The sequence below is a fragment of the Notechis scutatus genome, chromosome 12 (assembly GCF_049901735.1).
Source record: "Notechis scutatus isolate UNSWTSFEM ecotype Mainland chromosome 12, rNotScu1.2, whole genome shotgun sequence".
NCBI lineage: Eukaryota > Metazoa > Chordata > Lepidosauria > Squamata > Elapidae > Notechis > Notechis scutatus.
Window position 1 is genome coordinate 10,372,853 of NC_142020.1, and position 18,177 is coordinate 10,391,029.

Here is an 18,177-nt window from a genome sequence, read left to right on the forward strand (position 1 = left end):
AAATATTCTGTATCTTCCTTCTCTTTTATCGTTAATGTCAAGTCTATCCATTTCTTTGCAATCTAATATATATATATTTAATTACATCTTCTTCTCTCGGCGTTTCTTCATTTTTCCAATACTGTGCAAATACAATTCTTGCTGAGATAAGCTTGTATCTTTTATCGATCACTATATACGGAGAAGCAAGTTCTCTATAATTGGCCGTAAAGAAGCACACTAACCAAAATGCGCTCAGTGGCAATTCTTGTGATCTTTTTTAGAATGAAAACAGCTCGTGATTTTTGCTATGCCAAGGGAATCCAATGTACCGGTAGGTAATTCTTGACTTGCGACCACAACTGGGGCCAGAATTCCCGTTACTAAGCAAGACTGGTGTTAAGTGAGTTGGGGCTGATTTTCACTACCTTGTTTGCCACTGTTGTTGTGGAAATCACTGCAGTGAAGTGAATAAGGGGTCCCTTAAGTCAGGGGTCACCAACCTTTTGGGCCTCAGGGACCACCAAACTCATAATTGTAAATCCCGGGGACCAGTAACCGGCTCTGTGGGTGTGGCCTAATTTGTGGGTGTGGCTTGGTGGTCATGTGACTGGCTGGGCATGGCTTGTATGTAAATATTATAAATATTTGTATAAATATTGAATTTTTTATTTTAAAAAGAGCAACTTTTACCCAAAAGCAGGCAGGCAGATTGAGTTGCTCACAGAATCACAGATTCACTTCGAGATCTGTGTTTCTGCCATCAGCTACCTGAGTCTGTCACATAAAATTTCCTTGCCAGCAAACTCATAAAATTTGCTACCAAGCAAACTCACAAAATTAACTCACAACACACCATGTATGTAAATATTGAATATTTTATTTTTAAAAAAGCAACTTTTACCCAAAATCAGGCAAAGCAGGCAGGCAGCATTGAGTTGCTCACAGAATCACAGATTCACATAGAGATCTGTGTTTCTGCCATCGGCTATCTGAGTCTGCACTGCTTCAGTCCTAAGGAAGGTTCAGCTCTGCTTAACAGAGCCTAAGATCTAAAGATTAGCTAGAAAGCAAGAAATCCAACCATTTCCTGCTTCCCAGCTAATCTAAATGTCCCGGCACAGCAGAACAGCTGATGGTCGGAAAAAGGAAAAATAGCAACTTAGCCGGCAAGTTTGCCTGGTGAGGAGTGAGTGGGTGGGGCGGGTTCCCGCGGGCCACGTGGGCGGCGCAGCCTTGTGTTTCTGTGCAGCCTGGATTAATTGCTTTGGGGGGGTGCTCTGGGGGTGACATTTCTCTGCAGCCCACCAAAATTTTCTCCCAGACCACCAGTGGGCTGTAACCCACCGGTTGGCGACCGCTGGCTTAAGTGAACTGCCCTTGACTTTGCTTGTTGGAAGCCAGCTGGGAAGCTCATCAATGATGATCCCATGCAGGGGTGGACTGCTGGGGGGTTTGCAGGGGTTCGGGAGAGCCCCTAGCTAAGATTCTGTGCAGTTCGGAGTATCTACCAAATCCCACTCCTGGCCGGCCTCACCCACCCCATCGCTCCCCCTCCCAGAAGTCCCCAAGCTGCCTGTTTTAGATGCAGGTAAGTGCAGGGCTCGCACAGGGGCTCGAGAAGGGCAAAAAGCGGGCCTCCCAGAAGTTATGGAAGGCCAAAAATGGGCCCCTTTCCATCTTCCAGAGAGCCTCCAGAGCCCAGGGCAGGCCATTTTAGCCCTCCCAGAGGCTCAAGGAAAGTCTCCGGAGCCCGGGGAGGGCAAAATCACCCCCACCCGCCATGGTGCAGGAGGTCAACTAGGCCACGCCCAGCGGTGGCTTTCTGTTTAAAAAACACCCCCCCCCCCCCCCCCCCCACCAAAAAAAAAAAAAAAAAAAAAAAAAAAAAAAAAAAAAAAAAAAAAGGGGGGCGGGCGCCGCCCCCCCCCCCCCCCCCCCCCCCCCCCCCCAAGCCCCCCACCCCCCCCCCCCCCCCACACCCCACCACCCCCCCCCCCCCCCACAAACCCCCCCCAGGCGCCAAGCCCACCCAGCAACCAGGCAGAGAATCCGTTGCTAACATTTTTGAAGCCCGCCCCTGATCCCCTGATCCCGAATCACTGCAACCATCATAAACACATGCCAGTTTCCAATATCCGAATTCTGATCACATGACTGTGAGGTTGTTAAGGGAGAGGACTGGTTGTAAGTTATTATTATTATTATTATTATTATTATTATTATTATTATTATTATTATTTATTATTATTAATTATTATTATTATTATTTTTTTAGTGGTGCTGTAAGTTCAAACAGTCACGAAACAAAGGGGTTGTACGTCAAGGATTAACTGTAGGATATAATTTGCTCGGAAGTAAACATGAATCAATGTTCGGGGTTCTAGGAAGGAAAATGGAAAGGGTTACATTTGTAGGGGTGTCACCTCCTCACTCAACGCCCTGCAGCCCTTGGCATCAACATGCGCGTCATGCTCTTCCCGTCTGGCAGGTTCATGGCCAGATGGCAAGCAGTAGTTGCTATGCTGTCAATCACAAATAAGCTACCCAAACCTCGACAATAGAAAACTTGTCTGGTTTGGATCTGCAACCCAACAGGACAGACACAGACTTCAGAGGATAATTAGGACTGCGGACAAAAACAATAGCTACCAACCTGCCTTCCATAGAGGATCTGTATACTGCACAAGTCAAAAAGAGGGCTGGGAAAATATCTACAGACCCCTCACATCCTGGACATAAACTGTTTCAACTCCTACCCTCAAAACGACGCCATAAGGCACTGCACACCAGAACAACTAGACACAAGGACAATTTTTCCCCAAACGCCATCACTCTGCTAAACAAATAATTCCCTCAACACTGTTCAACTATTTACAAAGTCTGCACTGCTATCACTATTAATTTTCTCATCACTCCTTATCACCCATCCCCTCCCACTTGTGACTGTATGACTGTAACTGTGTTGCTTGCATCCTAATGATTTTTATTGACTGTTTCCTAATATGATTTGATGGCTTATTGTACCCTATGACTATTATTAAGTGTTGTACCTGATGATTCTTGACTCTTGACAAATGTACCTTTTCTTTTATGTACATTGAGAGCATTTGCACCAAGACAAATTCCTTGTGTGTCCAATCACACTTGGCCAATAAAAGAATTTTACTTCTATTCTATTCTTGTACTTGATAATTACGTGTCATCTAAGCCACTCCAACTTTTAGAAGCAGTCAAAAAAAATTGTCTTGTTCACCAGAAGAGCATTTTCCTATTTCCCATACTCATTTAGGGTCAATTCAGCCCTTTGGAGTATATGTATAAGTCAATTCTTAATATTGTGTGATGCTACACTGGGTCATCAGGAATTAAATCCCAGTTGAGATAATTGTCAAATAACGGAGTGGAATTACAGAGTAGAGAAAAGCTACATTTTCAAAAAAACATTTCTGTTTTAGGGTAAAAGCAACACCAAAATCTAATTTTGTCTGGGCGATGTTCTCTATTAAAATTGTCTCACTTATCTGAAAATTTCAAATATACGTATGCAGGAATGAGGAGCAGTTGGCAATTTCTGAAGTGCAGGGGGGGAAGGTTATTATCAAGAAGAGCACCAAAGAATGGATGTTTCTGAACTTTTAAAATACAGATAATCCTGGTAATGGATTGCTCAAGTCACATGATTCAATTTTCAGTTTGCCATCATTTTGTTTTGTGCTTTGAAAGTCGGCAAAATAGAATAAAAAGATTGGGAAAATGTACCTGACATGTCAACGAGAGAAATTTCCATAATCTGTGTTAACGAATGATATATAGACTATGCATTGATGTGCTATTCAAAAGCCATTTTGATTTTGCTACTTACTTTATCTCCAGAAACGAGACGGGTCCCATTAGTACTCCAATTCAGGACTGAAATATCAGCATTATGATTGGAGGGTACAGCATGATGCTCCTTGTCTTGTTTATTCACTACTACCACATCCCCCATTTCGCAACCCACGGCCACAATCAGTTTGGAGGGGTGCCAACTGAGATACGTGACCCGAAAGTTTTTTTCCAAGTGTGCATCACCCACATACTCTCCCTGGGGGAGGGAAAAGGGAAACAGAACATCATTATACACACACACACACACACACACACACACACAATCTCCCAGGAAATCTGGGAGTTGAAGTCCACCTGTCTTAAAGTTGATATGGTTGAGAAATTACACTCACATACATGTCTCTCTCCCCCTCTCTCTCTAATATCTATCTATCTCTGTCTATCATCTATCACTGTCTCTATTTATCCTATCTATCTATCTATCTATCTATCTATCTATCTATCTATCCATCCATCCATCCATCCATCCATCCATCCATCCATCCACCCATCCATCTCTAGCATCTATCTATAAATCATATATCACTATCTCTATCTATCTATCTATCTATCTATCTATCTATCTATCTATCTATCTATCTATCTATATCTATCTATCTATCTATCTCTATAATCTATAATATCTGTCTGTCTGTCTGTCTATTTGTTTCTCACCCATATCAACTTTAAAACAGGTGGACTTCAACTCCTAGAGTTGCTCAGCCAGGATCACCTTCAATAAATCTCTGACTCTCTAAATAAATCTAAATTTATATATTATGCAGGTAATGCAAATGGCTAGCACTTTATTAGCCCAAGACAACCATTAGTTTTAGAACACTTGCCTGTTCTTGAAAAATATCCACACTGCCGCCAGAGTTTGCATTAATGGATGCAACAGCTAAAAGTGGCTGAAGACGGTGCCACGTTATGTGGGTGTGGGGTCCACAGGACTCAAGAGCTTCTATTCGATGATCAATGTAGACCGCCATGGTCAGACGCCTATGAGATAAAGTATTTATTGTATAAGCAGCTGAAGAGTGAGAGCCAAATATGACACCGAAAGGCAAATTATATGTTGAAACATAAACTGAAGAAATCAAAAATAAATGTTCTTTGCACATGGAAGGAATTAATCCCACCCCTTATTTAGCTCTTAATTTAGTAATATATTTATTTTCTTTCTCGAACCAGAAGCAGAAACGAAAACGCGCAGAGGGCAAATTCTTGCTTTCCCCCATCTACACACAGATTAAGAGTGCTCCAATTTGCTCCAATTGAAATGTGAGAGAAATGAAGACTCCAAGCAAGCAAATTGTACAAATCACCATCCATCATAAGAGCGCTGTTCCTGTTCAAAGCTGTCCAGAATCCTCTGAAGTGAGTGGCCATGTCAAATCAAATCAACTAAATTAAATGTTGCAGATGTTTGCATTTGAAAGGCAAGGAGGAGGTGATGGAGAGGAGGACCCAGAATTGTTGGGACCAATATATTGACACTATAAACCGCTTAGAGAGAGGGCTGTAATAACTGTGAAGCGGTATATAAGTCTAAGTGCTATTGCTACATCATTAAAAAAAAACACCTAAAATCTCTTATCAATCAACTCCATAGTCTAGCCTATAGTTCTGAGATTTCCTGGTGGCGTCATGTCCAAACACTAACTAGATCTGATTCCATTTTGCATTTCTTCCAAATTAATAGTGACGGGCAGCTAAATAACAACACACAAGCACACCTAATCATTTTATTACATTTTCGTGCTGCCCATCTCTCTTACAGGGCAGATAATACAAGCATATCAATCACTAAGAAATAAATTAATCACAAACACGACACAGGTCCTGCAGACTTCAACTCCCAGGATTCCCCAGCAACCCTTGCAGGCTGTGGAATCCTGGGAGTTGAAGTCCGCCCATCCACAAGTGGCCAAGGTTCATAAATCACTGCTTTAAAGCCTTGCAAAGGGCCAGGAGAGATGATAAAGATTGAGGGGCGCGTTTTAAACCATGATTAATTTAAGGGTTCTCCTTTGCTTACCCCCCCCCCCATTCCACCCCATTGGGGATCTCCTGTATTGCTTAACGCCCAGCTGGATTCCTAGAGACTTCATGGACGCAGCTGTGACTGCGTGACAATAAACACGGCTGTGTGGGGATCGCCTTTGCCTTCCCTCTGGGATGTTTCCCCAATCTGGCAGCCCAGGGATCTCCTGGTGGTCTCCCATCCATGCTTCCACAAAAGCCGCGCTTTTCCTACGGAAGGAGCCCAGGCTTATATAGAAAGCCCCTCGGAGCGCTAGTTGGGCCGAAGGGCTTCCTTTTCGGTCCCACCCCTCCAGCTAGGAAAAGGCCTCGGAAGCAGCGAGGCGAGTCCTCCCGTCATCCCGGACTTCACCGCCTTACCAGCTCCCCGAGTCGGATCCGATCGAGGCCTGCTGGGGCCTATCGGCCGCTTGAAAGAGAGGCTTCGCGTTGCCCTTGGCAACGGCGAGCGCCCCGCCCCGGAAATATCCGAAGGGGAAGCGAAGAGAGCCGAAATGGGGGATGGGGGGAAAGGAGGTCGGGCGGAAATTGCCGAGCGCTTTCGCGCATCGCTTGTTCGCATAGGGCATAGGCAGTGGAAAAGGCGCTCTTGGGGTTTGAAAAACTGGGTTTTTTTCTCTCTTTCTCTCTTCCGTTTTGGACTTTCTGCCCAAACAAATAATAAACACACACACCTCGGGTTTTGTTGCTGTAGGTTTTGTTCTCAAACAAGCCAAGACGATTCAGATTCAGTGGCAGTATTTTATTTACAAAATTTATTTACAGAATGAGAGTTGGAAGGGACCTTGTAGGTCATCTAGACCAACTTCCCCGCCCAAGCAGGAGACCCTGTATTTACTTATACACACACACATATATATACATGTGTGTGTGTGTCTATGTATGTATGAATGTGTATATATAATCTATAACTATAAATTATAGTTTCTCTTCCAAGGATAATAGAAAGCCTGCGATTTCATTGATTTAATTTTTATAATAGCAATAGCTTTCATAGAATAAAGTTTGCCTCGATTGCGAACAGATCAATAGGGCAGAGTCGCGGGAAAAATAAAACTGCAACCTTTTTAAAAAAAAAAAAAAATCGCTCCACCTCTTTAGGCATTGGTCCCCTGCCCTGCCCATCCAACAGGAACCAGCCAATTAATGCTCCCCCCCCAAAAAAAATGACGTACTCCCCTCCCCTTTCTGAATCCCCGCCCATCCCTTCCTCGGAGCCCGTGTAAGCTCCTCCCTCTACCACTTCCGGCACGGCTTGGCTGCCCTCCAATCTCTCTCTCCCTCATCCCCGCATCTCCAACGCGCGCTGGCCCGTCCCGTGTCATCTGTCGCGCGCGGCGCTCCGATTGGTCAAGCCTTTTGCTTCCGCGTCCTCCCCTCCGTTCGACGCCGACCAATGAAAACATTTGTTTGGGAGTCGTGGTGGGGGGGTTGGAAAAACAAAACAAAACAACTCTCTTTCCTCCTCCTTCCCCCACCTCCCCCCCTTTCTCTTCTTGCCTGTCTTTTTTTTTCTCCCCGCCCCCTTTGGAGGCGGGGCTTGTCGAGCTCTCTCTCCTCTGGGCCTGCCGGGCTCGCGCGCGCCGGGTCTCTCTCTTCCTCTCCCTCTCTGCCCCCATCTGTGCACGGCGGCGCGTGGCAGCAAACGAGGAAGCGGAAGAAGAAGAGGCAACCGGGGAGCTCGCGGGGCAGGCAGCGGGTGGCGTTGCCAGGCGCCCGCCGGCCCGCCGAGGAGTTGCGGGGCGGAGAAGCCGCCCAGGGCGGCTGCCGGGATCGGTTGCCCTGCCGCCGCCGGTGCCGGAGGATCCCCATGCATCAGGTATAGGACCAGGCCCGGGGTCTTGCATATACCCGGTAGCGTGTATGTGTGTGGTGTATGGGGAGGTGGGAGGTGTCTCCTCGCCCTTCCAGCCCGGTCTGTAAAGCAACGCTGGGTTGCTGCCACCCCCCCGCCCCATCAAGGGTGTGCAATGCATATCGGCTCCTGGGATTGACTTTCGCCTTGCAAAGGTTGGATAATTCCGGCCGGCGGGGGCGCAGAGAGGAGATATAATAATAATGGGGACAACCCCCCGCCCGCCCTGGGCTGGGCTTCCTAGGAGAGGAACGGTAGCTTGCACGGTGGTCATCTTCACCGAGGAAGCGAAGGAGGGGCGTTTGCATTAGGAAAGGGGAGGGGAAAAAGGGGGGGAGAGGTGTCATCAGAGGGGAGGGAATATAAGCCGTGGCGGGAGTAAATATTGACCGACATAGTATATAGTAAGGTGGCAGAGCAGAGGTATCGGTGCAATGGGGGGAAAATGAGTGGGGAGGATGCGGGAAGGGATGGAAATCTGGCAGCCGTGTGAAAGGGGGAAGGAGAAATGATCAGATAAAATGCAATTATTTTTTATTATTATGCAGTTGGGCGTGTTCAGACGGGCCAGTTGTTCCAGTCTGCTGACAATGCCACTTCCCCATCTGGGATATCATTCCCTAAGATATCTGAACAGCAATATTAAAACAGAACATACATGATTATTTCAGATTATCTTTAATATGCCTTCTTATGGCCCGTGGATTTGTTTCTCTGCTTCTGTGGAACCGGGTAGCCAGTTCTGCGGATCCCTTGATTATCATGCTGGATGGTTTTCTTGTGCGGCCATTTTTGAAACTATTTCAAGGCTGAACTGAAATGTCTATCCCCAAATGAATAAAACGTGCAGCAGAGAATGTGATTTTAAAAGCTCTTTGCCTTCTAATGCTTTTGGGCATTTAGTTCCAGTGAAGTTGTAGAGCTTCCATCTTGGTATATTCGGTTTTGAAAATGGGCACAAAATAGAATATTTTGCATTCAAGTGCTCCCAAGTGAAGCTTTTGAAAGGAATGTATATGCACTGTTTTCTTGAAAGGTTATTAATATTCTTTGGAGGTGCTGAGTCTTTTGGCTAAAAGCAACTTTCTACTGCTGCTGTCCTTGTTATGCTGGTGACTAGCTCTTTGCCAATGGGTGTATTGTAATTTCTAATTGAAAATATCCTTATGTGTGCTTGGTGGTAAATAAGGACCACTTTAATTCTCAGTGTACCCGAAGAGTGCTTAATTTTTCAGGGTATATTTCCAAATGTCTGATACTCGTATGAACTGTGATAGAAGTTGAAAGATATTTTGCTTTGCATCTTTTCCAGTGTTGTTGACTGCATGTATTTCTTTTTTTAAAAGAGAGAGGGGGTGGTTTATGTGGTTAATATCAGTTCGAAGGCTTCCCCCCAGAAGGTTTTTTTTCCTAAAAAAAAAAAGCAGTAACCCAGGGATATAATTGTCAAAAAAAAAGTCATGTTCAAATATAGATTACCCTTTTCATGAAAACCTGGCAAGTGAATGGCTCCTGGTTTGAAAAAATGGCTCAACGGAGCCTGGAATCTAAACGTTGGGCAGCCATTTATTCCCAATAGTGAAGAGGGAAGGGAAAGTGTTAGACCTCCCTTGCAAAAATAAAATTCTGAATTCTAACCCACACTAAGTTGTCTTTACGCCCCCCCACCCCCACAATAACGCCCCCAACCCATAAAGCTTCTCTCCACCTTTCCAATGCAAGAGTAATAAGTAAGTTCACTAAAAGGGGGTGGGAGACAGTGATGGGGTGGGGAGGGGGCTGGCCCTCCTAGACGGGGGTGCCTTCTGCACCCCCAGACCCCCCTCCCCAACACAACTCCAGGCTTTTGTTCGTCTCCCTCCCTTGCAAAAACAGGAGTTGCGCGTGCCTTTTTCCCCGAGGAAGGGCGCGTCGGGAAGAGGGGGCTTCCTTTTTTTGCTGCTTTTTTTTTTTTTTTGCTTTTTGAAAAGCGGGGTGGGCGGCAAAAGAAGAAGAGTTGGAAATCTTTGCACTGTCTCTTCCCCTCCCCCCCCCCAAACCCCCGTCCGGGAGAAAGAGAGAGAGAAAAGGAGGGAGACACATACACACACACTCACAAACACACACACACCCAGAGGCACACAGGCAGGCGCACACCCTCGCTCGCAAAGAGAGGAGGAGAAACTGCTGCTGGGTTGCTGCAGCGAGGATCATGAATGCCCCCCCTTCGGCAGCTCGCCTCGCCTCGGCTCCATGGTGAGGAGAAGGAAGAGCCCCCCCGGCCCGGCAGACCCGCACCATGGGTAGGACGGGGCGGCGGGGGTCGCTCGGGGGCCCTCCACCCGCGCGCTCCGGCCAGGCCGCCTCTGCCTTTTCTGCCTTGCCCAGACACTTTCCCCCTCCGCCGACTTGGGCCGCTTCCCCGGGCTCGGCTCCGGAGGGTCTCCGCCCCAGGCAACCACGTGTGGGGGGCGGGTGGGGGGTCCCCTTGAGCCGGGCTTCGGGCCCCCGCGGACCCTCCTCCGCCCGCGCGCTCGGGTCGGGACGAGAGATGGGAATGGAGTGGCAAACAACGGCGGCCATGTTGAGCGGAATGTCTGCGGCGAAACTTCTCCCCGCGGGGGGATGAAAGGCGGGTGGGGGGCGGCCGGGCCGGGCCTGGGGAGCCCTCGGCGATGGTGGGGGGAGACCCCCGTGGGGTGGGGAGGGTCCCTTGGCTGCCGCGCCCGGGGCTTGTTTTGGGTTGTTTTGGGCCGCCAGCCTCACCCTCTTCTTCCTCCTCCTCCTCTTCTTTTTTTCCCCCTCCTGCCAGGATGACAGTCAAGCTGGGTGACCACAGCAGCAGCGTTGGAGCCTCCGAGGAAGGCCTGAGGAAGCTGGGCAAGCGAGGAGCCGCAGGCGAGGACGAGGGGTGCCCTGGAGGAGGAGGAGGAGGAGGAGGAGGATGTGCAGGAGACGGGGCCAAGAAAGGCGAGGAGGAGGGGACCCCTCAAGGAGAGACGAACGGGGGTCCCTCCTCGGGAGTCCCAGCCTCACCCCCGGCCTCGTCCTCCTCGGGACCACCACCACCACCACCGGCAGCGCCTGGCCACGACCAGCATCACTTCCTCCGGTCCAGCGTCAGGCCGCAGAGCAAGAGGCTGAGGAAGGATCCCCAGGCATCCTGTGCAGCGGCCAGCAGTGGAACGGGCAGCAGTGGGGGCAGCGCTGCCCCCACGGGAAAAGGAAAAGGTGGGTCATACATGCAGACCCCCCACCCACCCATCACGCTGGACATGGGTCACACATGCAGACCGTCAGCCGCCACAGCCAATGATAGTTCATGCAGAAGGAGAATCCGGGGTGAACCCGTCACTTGGGAGCGGACCCCGAAATGTATATTATGAGGGTACAGGTGATCTGAAGCATCATTTGTCAGACGGGGGTTTTCTTTTCCACCCCAAATTGATCTGGTGGGGTCAAATCCACCCAGAAGGCTTGGATTCAAATTGGGAAATCCATTTAGATTGGGAATGTGGCTTGGTTGTGCTATTCCCGCTGCTTGACTTTTTTTTTTAGTGATTTTGGTTTTTTGTTTTTATCTTCCTTGGATTCTCGAGGTTTAAGTTGGCCCACTCTCGGGTCTGAATGGGTCAAGAATTTATATTGATTGATTGTCGTGATAATCAGCCTTGATAATCTTAGAAACAGCCTCCTTTAAAAGCCTCAACCTGATCTTTTGGATTGTTGCATGGTGATTGAGTTCCATCGTGGATATATCTAGCATCTGGCGTCCCTGGGCACGGCCTGGTTCTTAGTCAACAAGTGAGTCGCGATGTTTTCTTGTCCATTTCCAGAATATAATTTTTGATGCTTTTCGAGATGCGAAAAGAGAGGCCGTTTGAATGAATCTGATGTCTCCAGACTGGGAATCTCTTGATCCATTCTTTGTTGTCTTTAACCGATGGATTGTATAAATTTCTGAATTAGAATCAACTGAGTTAGGGTGGGTTTTTTGTTTTTGTAATCACCAATATTGGTTTTTTGATTAGGGCTCAGTGATAAGTCATTTCCATGGATTTAATTATTTCAGTTTTTTTTTTAAATTAACCAGTTGCATTTATGGAAACGGAGATCCGTAGGACTTCTATAAAATGGTCTTCACTGGGTCCTTTTATTAAAAATGTTTTCCCAGATGAACTAGTATATTCAATGGGAGAGATAAATAGCTATAGAGATGTTATTAGAGATGGTTTTTTTAAGACAGCCTTCTACAACTTTGGAACATTTGTTTAGGAGTCAAAATTGTAGAATCCTTTATGGGATATTTTTGGCAACAGGGCAGAAAATGTTGATGCCACATCAGATTTGACATTAATCATTTTTGAATAACATGCAGTGAATGATTTCATACATAATGAGTGACTTGTGGAGTTTTATCCTCAAAACTGGATTGTGTGAATCCATCCAGTTTTCAGTTATTTAGTGAAGGGCAGTTAAATATATCATATTTTAACATGATACACTAAACTTGTCAAAGCTCTATGAAACTTCAGCATTGTTTCAGCAAAGGAATACTTTATTGTCCTTTCCACTACTAAAACATTTTTACTCACATTTATTTCCTGAAATTCTTTCATCCTAATGCTATAGGCAGAACAGCTAATAACCACTTAGTGTAAACATGTACATATAGTGAAAGTGAAATAGACATCACAAAGTACCTTTGCTTTACCTGATTATACGAAGTGCTACTTCCTTATGTGGATGTGTCTTTTTGGAATGCAAGATTTCACTTAGATGTACCTTTTGACAATCTAAGATCAACATATATGTAGTTATTAATTTCAAAAGAAGCCTTTGCCATATTCAGCATCCTAGATCCAATTCTTACAGTTAGAGTCAAGGAAAGGTGTTTTTGACAACGTGGACCTAGACTTCAATTCCCAGAATTCCCCAAACAGTGTACCCTTTACAGAGAATTGTGGGAATGCAGTCCTAAGTGGGAAACCCAGGTATAGACGAGTACAGGTATTTTTTCCAGAGTGCTGGATGGAAAATTTTCATTTGCTGCCTAATCCTTTTAACTGGAGCCTAAATCTTGCGTATTCTGCAAGCAGAGTCTATACTGCCCAATTGAATTCAATACATTTCTGCAGGACTCCTCTTGGAATGAATGGAAATTCTACCATACTGTGGAGTCCTCAGTGCTCTCTGAACTTAATTGTTTTCTTGCAGACCTTTCATTAGAGGAGGAGGACTGAGTCCTGGAGCTTTCTAAACGTGATTATTTTCTTGCAGATCTTTCATTACCCAACCAGGTAACATCTTCAGTGCTAGGACCGTCTTCTACCATAACATGGCTGCATGTTAATGCGGCCTTATTTTTTTTAACAGCGTAGTTAGGAATGTATAAATTTGGAGCTGGTTTCTCATCCTTGAGATAAATGTAGTGAAAGGGGTGGGGGGGGAAGTCTTACTTTTTTTCAACAGAACAACATGCTTCAGCAGTTGCAAGAACAGCCAGGAAAGTGCTTGCATTTCCACATGTCTTTGATGTGTTGAATCTGATAATGAAGTAGGCTACTTTAATCACGAATTTCAGTTGTAGAGAGGCGACAGACGGAGGCAATGACCAGCATTTAACAATGAAACGCATCTCGTACAGTGTAGGACAGGGGTCTTCAAGCTTGACAGCTTTAAGACTTGTGGACGTCAACTCCCAGAATTCCTTCTCCAGTCATGTTAGCTCGGGAATTTCTGGGAATTTCTGGGAGTTGACGTCCACAAGTCTTAAAGTTGCCAAGTTTGAAGACCCTTGGTGTAGGAGGTAAGGGAAAATAAATAAATGGAGGCATGGCATCATTTCAGGTTTTCATAACAGCATAGTGTCCTTGTGAAGAAGTTGAAACTATAATTTGGGAGACTTAATGACTGTCCCTGTTTGAACCTTGAGAGATTAACAGGGACTTTGAGCCAGTCAGACCCTGTCAATCTCCTTCACAGGTGTACTGTGGGAATAAAAGGAAGGGACGGCCCAAATTCTACCTATACCACTCTCCACTGCCAGAAAAATAGAAGGAAATAAATGCAATACAATATGCCATGCCCAATAGTTCTGTAACTTGTACACAGGTGAATATTGGATCAGAAATCTTTCAAGTGAAGTTAATGACAATAAGGTTCCCGTTGGTCATTTTGGTGAGATAAGGAACAGATCATTTCCAACATCTTCCTCCCAAATTTCACTGATACTCTTTTCTTGCATGCTAGTTAACTGGAATAATCTTGATTTAAGTGATTGTTCCCTCTGCTTATATTTGAGGGGAATTGTAAAAGGGGGGAATTATTTCCCAAAAATAAGAGATCTTACTCCTGCCTGCTGTTCCTCTTTTTTCTGGTATATCTTTTTAAGGACGTTCCTGTCCCTGCAAAGGCTGTTTCAAGGGCTTATATAGTATAATTTTCATTAGTTTAAATTGCGAGGTGATGGTAGAATTATTCCTTTTTATAGGCATATAAACTCCCAATTTACTAAGGTTTTATATATGGCATGATTATCATTATTACCTTGGCATTGCTCCATTTCTAGCACAGCATTCATATTTCTAGTTAACCGAATCATGGCTTACTTAACCCAGCATCTGGACTTTTCGTATCCTATTCAAGTAGAAGTCAACCACATTGGATAGATCCATGTATCATTCTTTAATTTAGGAGAGGAAGCTTGAGGCAGCATGTCTACATATTTGTAAGGCACTTGGGGGAAAGATGAGAAAATTTGAGGCTCGGTGTATTGTGTGATCGCAACCATTATGGGCCACACAAATGGTCTATCTCTCTGAATAGATAGGTATTTGATTCCTTATTGAGCATTGTCCAATTTTAGGTATGTTTATTTAGAAATTCTTATTTGGATACGCCCATCATATTAAGCCACGTTGTGGTTTGCTTGATTTGGGTTTAATTTGTTATGTGAACTTATCGACTGTGATCTGTTCAATAGACTATAGTTTATTCAATGTGTGAAGCCTGACGTTAAATGGAATAAACCAATATTTGTGCAAGTGTAGTATAGAGGAAGGTACATTTTATGGCATACACATACACTCTCTCTCTCTCTCACACACACACAGTTTGATACACCTCATGTTACACATCAGTTTTTTTATTAAGAGTATAACTCTTTCTTAAATAAACAGATGCTTTAAAATGTCAGTGTTTGCCGATACCTTCAACTATTTCAGTCCTATTTCAGTCCGCTTAACATTTTTACCATTTTAAAAAAAATATTGCTGACAGACCTTTAAAAAAGAAAGTGCACCGAGGGTTTGTACTTTAATTGAAAAGTAATATGAATTTGGTACAGGTTGAGGTGTAGTTAAAAGAAAAAAGAAAACAGCCTTTGTCAAGCCTTTTCCTTCGTCCAGATGTTCACCCTTTGTTAGCCATGGTCTTGAACAGGTTCTATTTTCTTATTGAAGCTGTGTTAGTCTATTGCAGTACAAAACACCAGGACATCTTGTGGCATTTTTAAAGAGAAACAGATTTATAGCAGCATAAGCTTTGTAGGATACAGGCTTTAGTGCTCCAAGTGTCTGAATATCATGCAGAAAGGTTTTGGCGTGGGATCCTTGCTTGCTTTTGGTGGGCTTGGGAGTCCATTTTGTGCTCAGCTACTAGAGGACATTTTTGTTCTTTAGGGACTCCTCCTTTTAAAAACCATGGAAATGTCTTCTGGGGATGTTGAAGAGAGGTGTCAGGAGAGGAATCAACAACATGCTTGTTAAAACCAGTATTTAATTTTAAATTGTTGCTGGTTATTCCTTTCCTGCTGTTTTCTGCTTTTCCTTCGACCCTGCTGAACAATGTCTAAACATTGGGCTAGGAAAATCTTACAAATAACTTTGTAGTCAGCAGAGAAATGCCTTATTAAAGGATCGATTCAATATGTCTAAAGAGAGAAAAATTATGTTTAATATTTATTACTTGCCATACCTAGAAGGAGAACTTCTCTGATGTAAAAATTTCAACATTTAACTCCTTAAATTATTAACCTTATTAATTGCTTCTAATGAATGCACGGTGTGTATTCTGAATGCAAACTATTAGGCAGCTGTTTAATGTGAAACCAACCAATTGTGAACTGTCTTTTCCAAATTTTGAATAATTGGGGGAATTCTTGATTACTATAGTTGGATGGTGTGCTTACATGAATGGTCCTTATCTTTAGTTGTAAAAGACTCTTAATCCCCTAGGCATAAACTATCTTTTGAAGCTGTTCTTATGCCTGGAATATTTTGCATGGGTTGACTATTGTTTATTCTCACGTTCATGCTAGCTTATAGACCTGGCAAGATGGCTATTACAAATAAATACACTTCACGTTTATAATAATATTTCCATTATTCACTTGAGTCGTGCCCTCATGGACACGACTGAGATTGTACCCCCCCTTTTTTTTTACAACCAACTTGTCAGATCACTGTATCTATATGCCATACATTAGACACAGTTTATAATTTCTCAGAAAGCGCTAAATTGAATAGAAGATACTCAGGCAAAATTGTACATGGAGCCTGTGGGTTTTACACGTTACAAGAGGCAATTCTGCTAAAGAGCATAGAAAGTAAATCATTCAAATTGTCAAAAACATTTGGAGTACGATCAGAAATCGGGCTAGCTAAATTATTTTGTCATGATTTAAGAGTGTCGCTGGTTTGGTCTTTAAAGAGAATGGAGCTTACTTTTTGGGGGACTATGAGTTCTAAATCTTACCTATGAATGGGTAGAACAATTCAATTAGCTTTTATAGTTAAATAGACAATTGCATTTTCTTGATGCTGCCTCTTGACATTTCTCACCAGTACAGAGCCTGTGCAAATTCTTCAGCACCGAAGGCCAAATGTAACGCATATCATAAGGCAGAAAAGTATACCTAATATGCCTATTCTTTGCAGATCAATAACATCAATAGGTTGGGAAAGAGACATGTCTCATTGAGTATGTCTACCCTCTGAATGACTTCAGAGCTAGTTCCTATACCTCCACGTAGAGGCTGTTGCAATGCACTCTTTTGGGGACTCCCTAAAACGGTTGTAATACCTGTAAATGATGTGTCACCTGGTTTGTTTGACCTCATTCTGTGAGGAATCTCCCTGCCAGTTTATCATGCTGTTTTGAAAGCACGGGTGTGTGGGAATTTCTCTGTAGCTTTGACCCATTAGGTTGTCCCTAGGTAAGTGACTTAAGCACTAGTAAACAATGCAACATGGAGTATGCCTACTCCAACATGATTTTCAGCAGCCATGTTGTGGACTCATAACCCCTAACAACAGAAAACAATACAGGGAGCCCTCGACTTACAACAATTTGTTTAGTGACCAAAGAGACTTATGACTGTTTTTCACATGACCGTTGCAGCATTCCCATGGTCATGTGATCAAACTTGGAACACTTGGCAACTGGCAGGTATTTATGACGGTTGCAGCGTCCCAAGGTCACTTGATCCTCTTTTGAGACCTGATCAGCAAAGCCAATGGGGAAGCCAGATTCACTTAACAACCGTGTTACTAATTTAACAGCGGTGATTTCTTTTAACCACTGTCTGGCTAAGAAAGGATGTAAAATGGGGCAAAACTCACTTAACAACTGTCTTGCTTAGGAACATAAATTTTGGGCTGAATTGTGGTTGTAAGTCAAGGAATACCTGCATGTTTATTCATTTCATGATGATGGTTCTAGGACAATAATCAGTGTGAACTAATATCTGTAAACTAAAACAGCCCTGAAATCTTGATAGTGTCTTTGTTTGAGCTAGAAATAAATTAACAGGACCCTGATAAAAATCAGCCAGATAATCACACGCAACCATTTCTCGCTTGTGTTCTGTGGAATATATCTTCTAACACGATACTCTGCTCAGAACAAATTGATACGTGTTGTTTGAACCATACAAAAGTCTCAAAAGGTTAGACTAGGAATAAAAACAGAGGCACATATTTAAAGGCACCTGTGGATCTGTGGCATCAGCCATTCACCCACCGACTGGGATTGGATCGTGCTGTCAAAATTAGAGCACGGGGTTTTGTACACAAAGTCTTAGTTTTCACCACATTAAAAATCTCCTTATGTAGGACAAACTTTCCTGACCCATGGCCTCGTTTCCTAGAAAGCACGCCCAGGTTTCAAATGTTCTTGTTAAGCTTCCTAGTTTTGTTGATTCGAATTTTCTCTCCACTGACCTGAATTTCTCCAGTTGTTTGATAAATTGGATGGGGTTGTTCTTCCATTCAGGATTCCATCTGAAGGTGATCTCAAACAGATTGGATAATGGGCTGTGCGGGCTGATTTTTTCCCCCTTCCATGCTTGTGATAGAATAGAATAGAATTGAATTCTTTATTGGCCAAGTGTGATTGGACACACAAGGACATTTTCTTGGTGCAAACCTTCTCAAAGATACATCTCA

General features: G+C 44.2%; 2 protein-coding genes across 7 annotated transcripts in view; one reads left to right on the plus strand and one right to left on the minus strand.

Moving 5' to 3' along the window:
• IFT140 (intraflagellar transport 140) overlaps positions 1–6,371 on the minus strand; it is an 84,541-nt gene extending 78,170 nt beyond the window's left edge. For 2 of the 4 annotated variants that reach the window (XM_087973304.1, XM_087973302.1), the window contains exons 1-3: positions 6,256–6,371; positions 4,695–4,851; positions 3,845–4,066 (exon numbers count right to left, since the gene is read on the minus strand). In XM_087973304.1, coding sequence (XP_087829430.1) covers positions 3,845–4,066; positions 4,695–4,841 — 369 coding nt within the window. In that variant the 5' untranslated portion in view covers positions 4,842–4,851; positions 6,256–6,371. Of the gene's footprint in view, positions 1–3,844; positions 4,067–4,690; positions 4,852–6,255 lie in introns of all 4 variants that reach the window. The other 2 variants (XM_087973305.1, XM_087973303.1) reach the window with 1 other exon arrangement.
• A 1,065-nt stretch (positions 6,372–7,436) lies between these two features.
• The window catches only part of CRAMP1 (cramped chromatin regulator 1), a 43,349-nt gene continuing 32,608 nt past the window's right edge, over positions 7,437–18,177 (plus strand). Inside the window, exons 1-2 of one of the 3 annotated variants that reach the window (XM_026682472.2) lie at positions 7,437–7,714; positions 10,542–10,960. In XM_026682472.2, the coding sequence (XP_026538257.2) occupies positions 10,543–10,960 (418 nt within the window). In that variant the 5' untranslated portion in view covers positions 7,437–7,714; position 10,542. Of the gene's footprint in view, positions 7,715–9,825; positions 10,033–10,541; positions 10,961–18,177 lie in introns of those variants that run through there. The other 2 variants (XM_087973307.1, XM_026682471.2) reach the window with 2 other exon arrangements.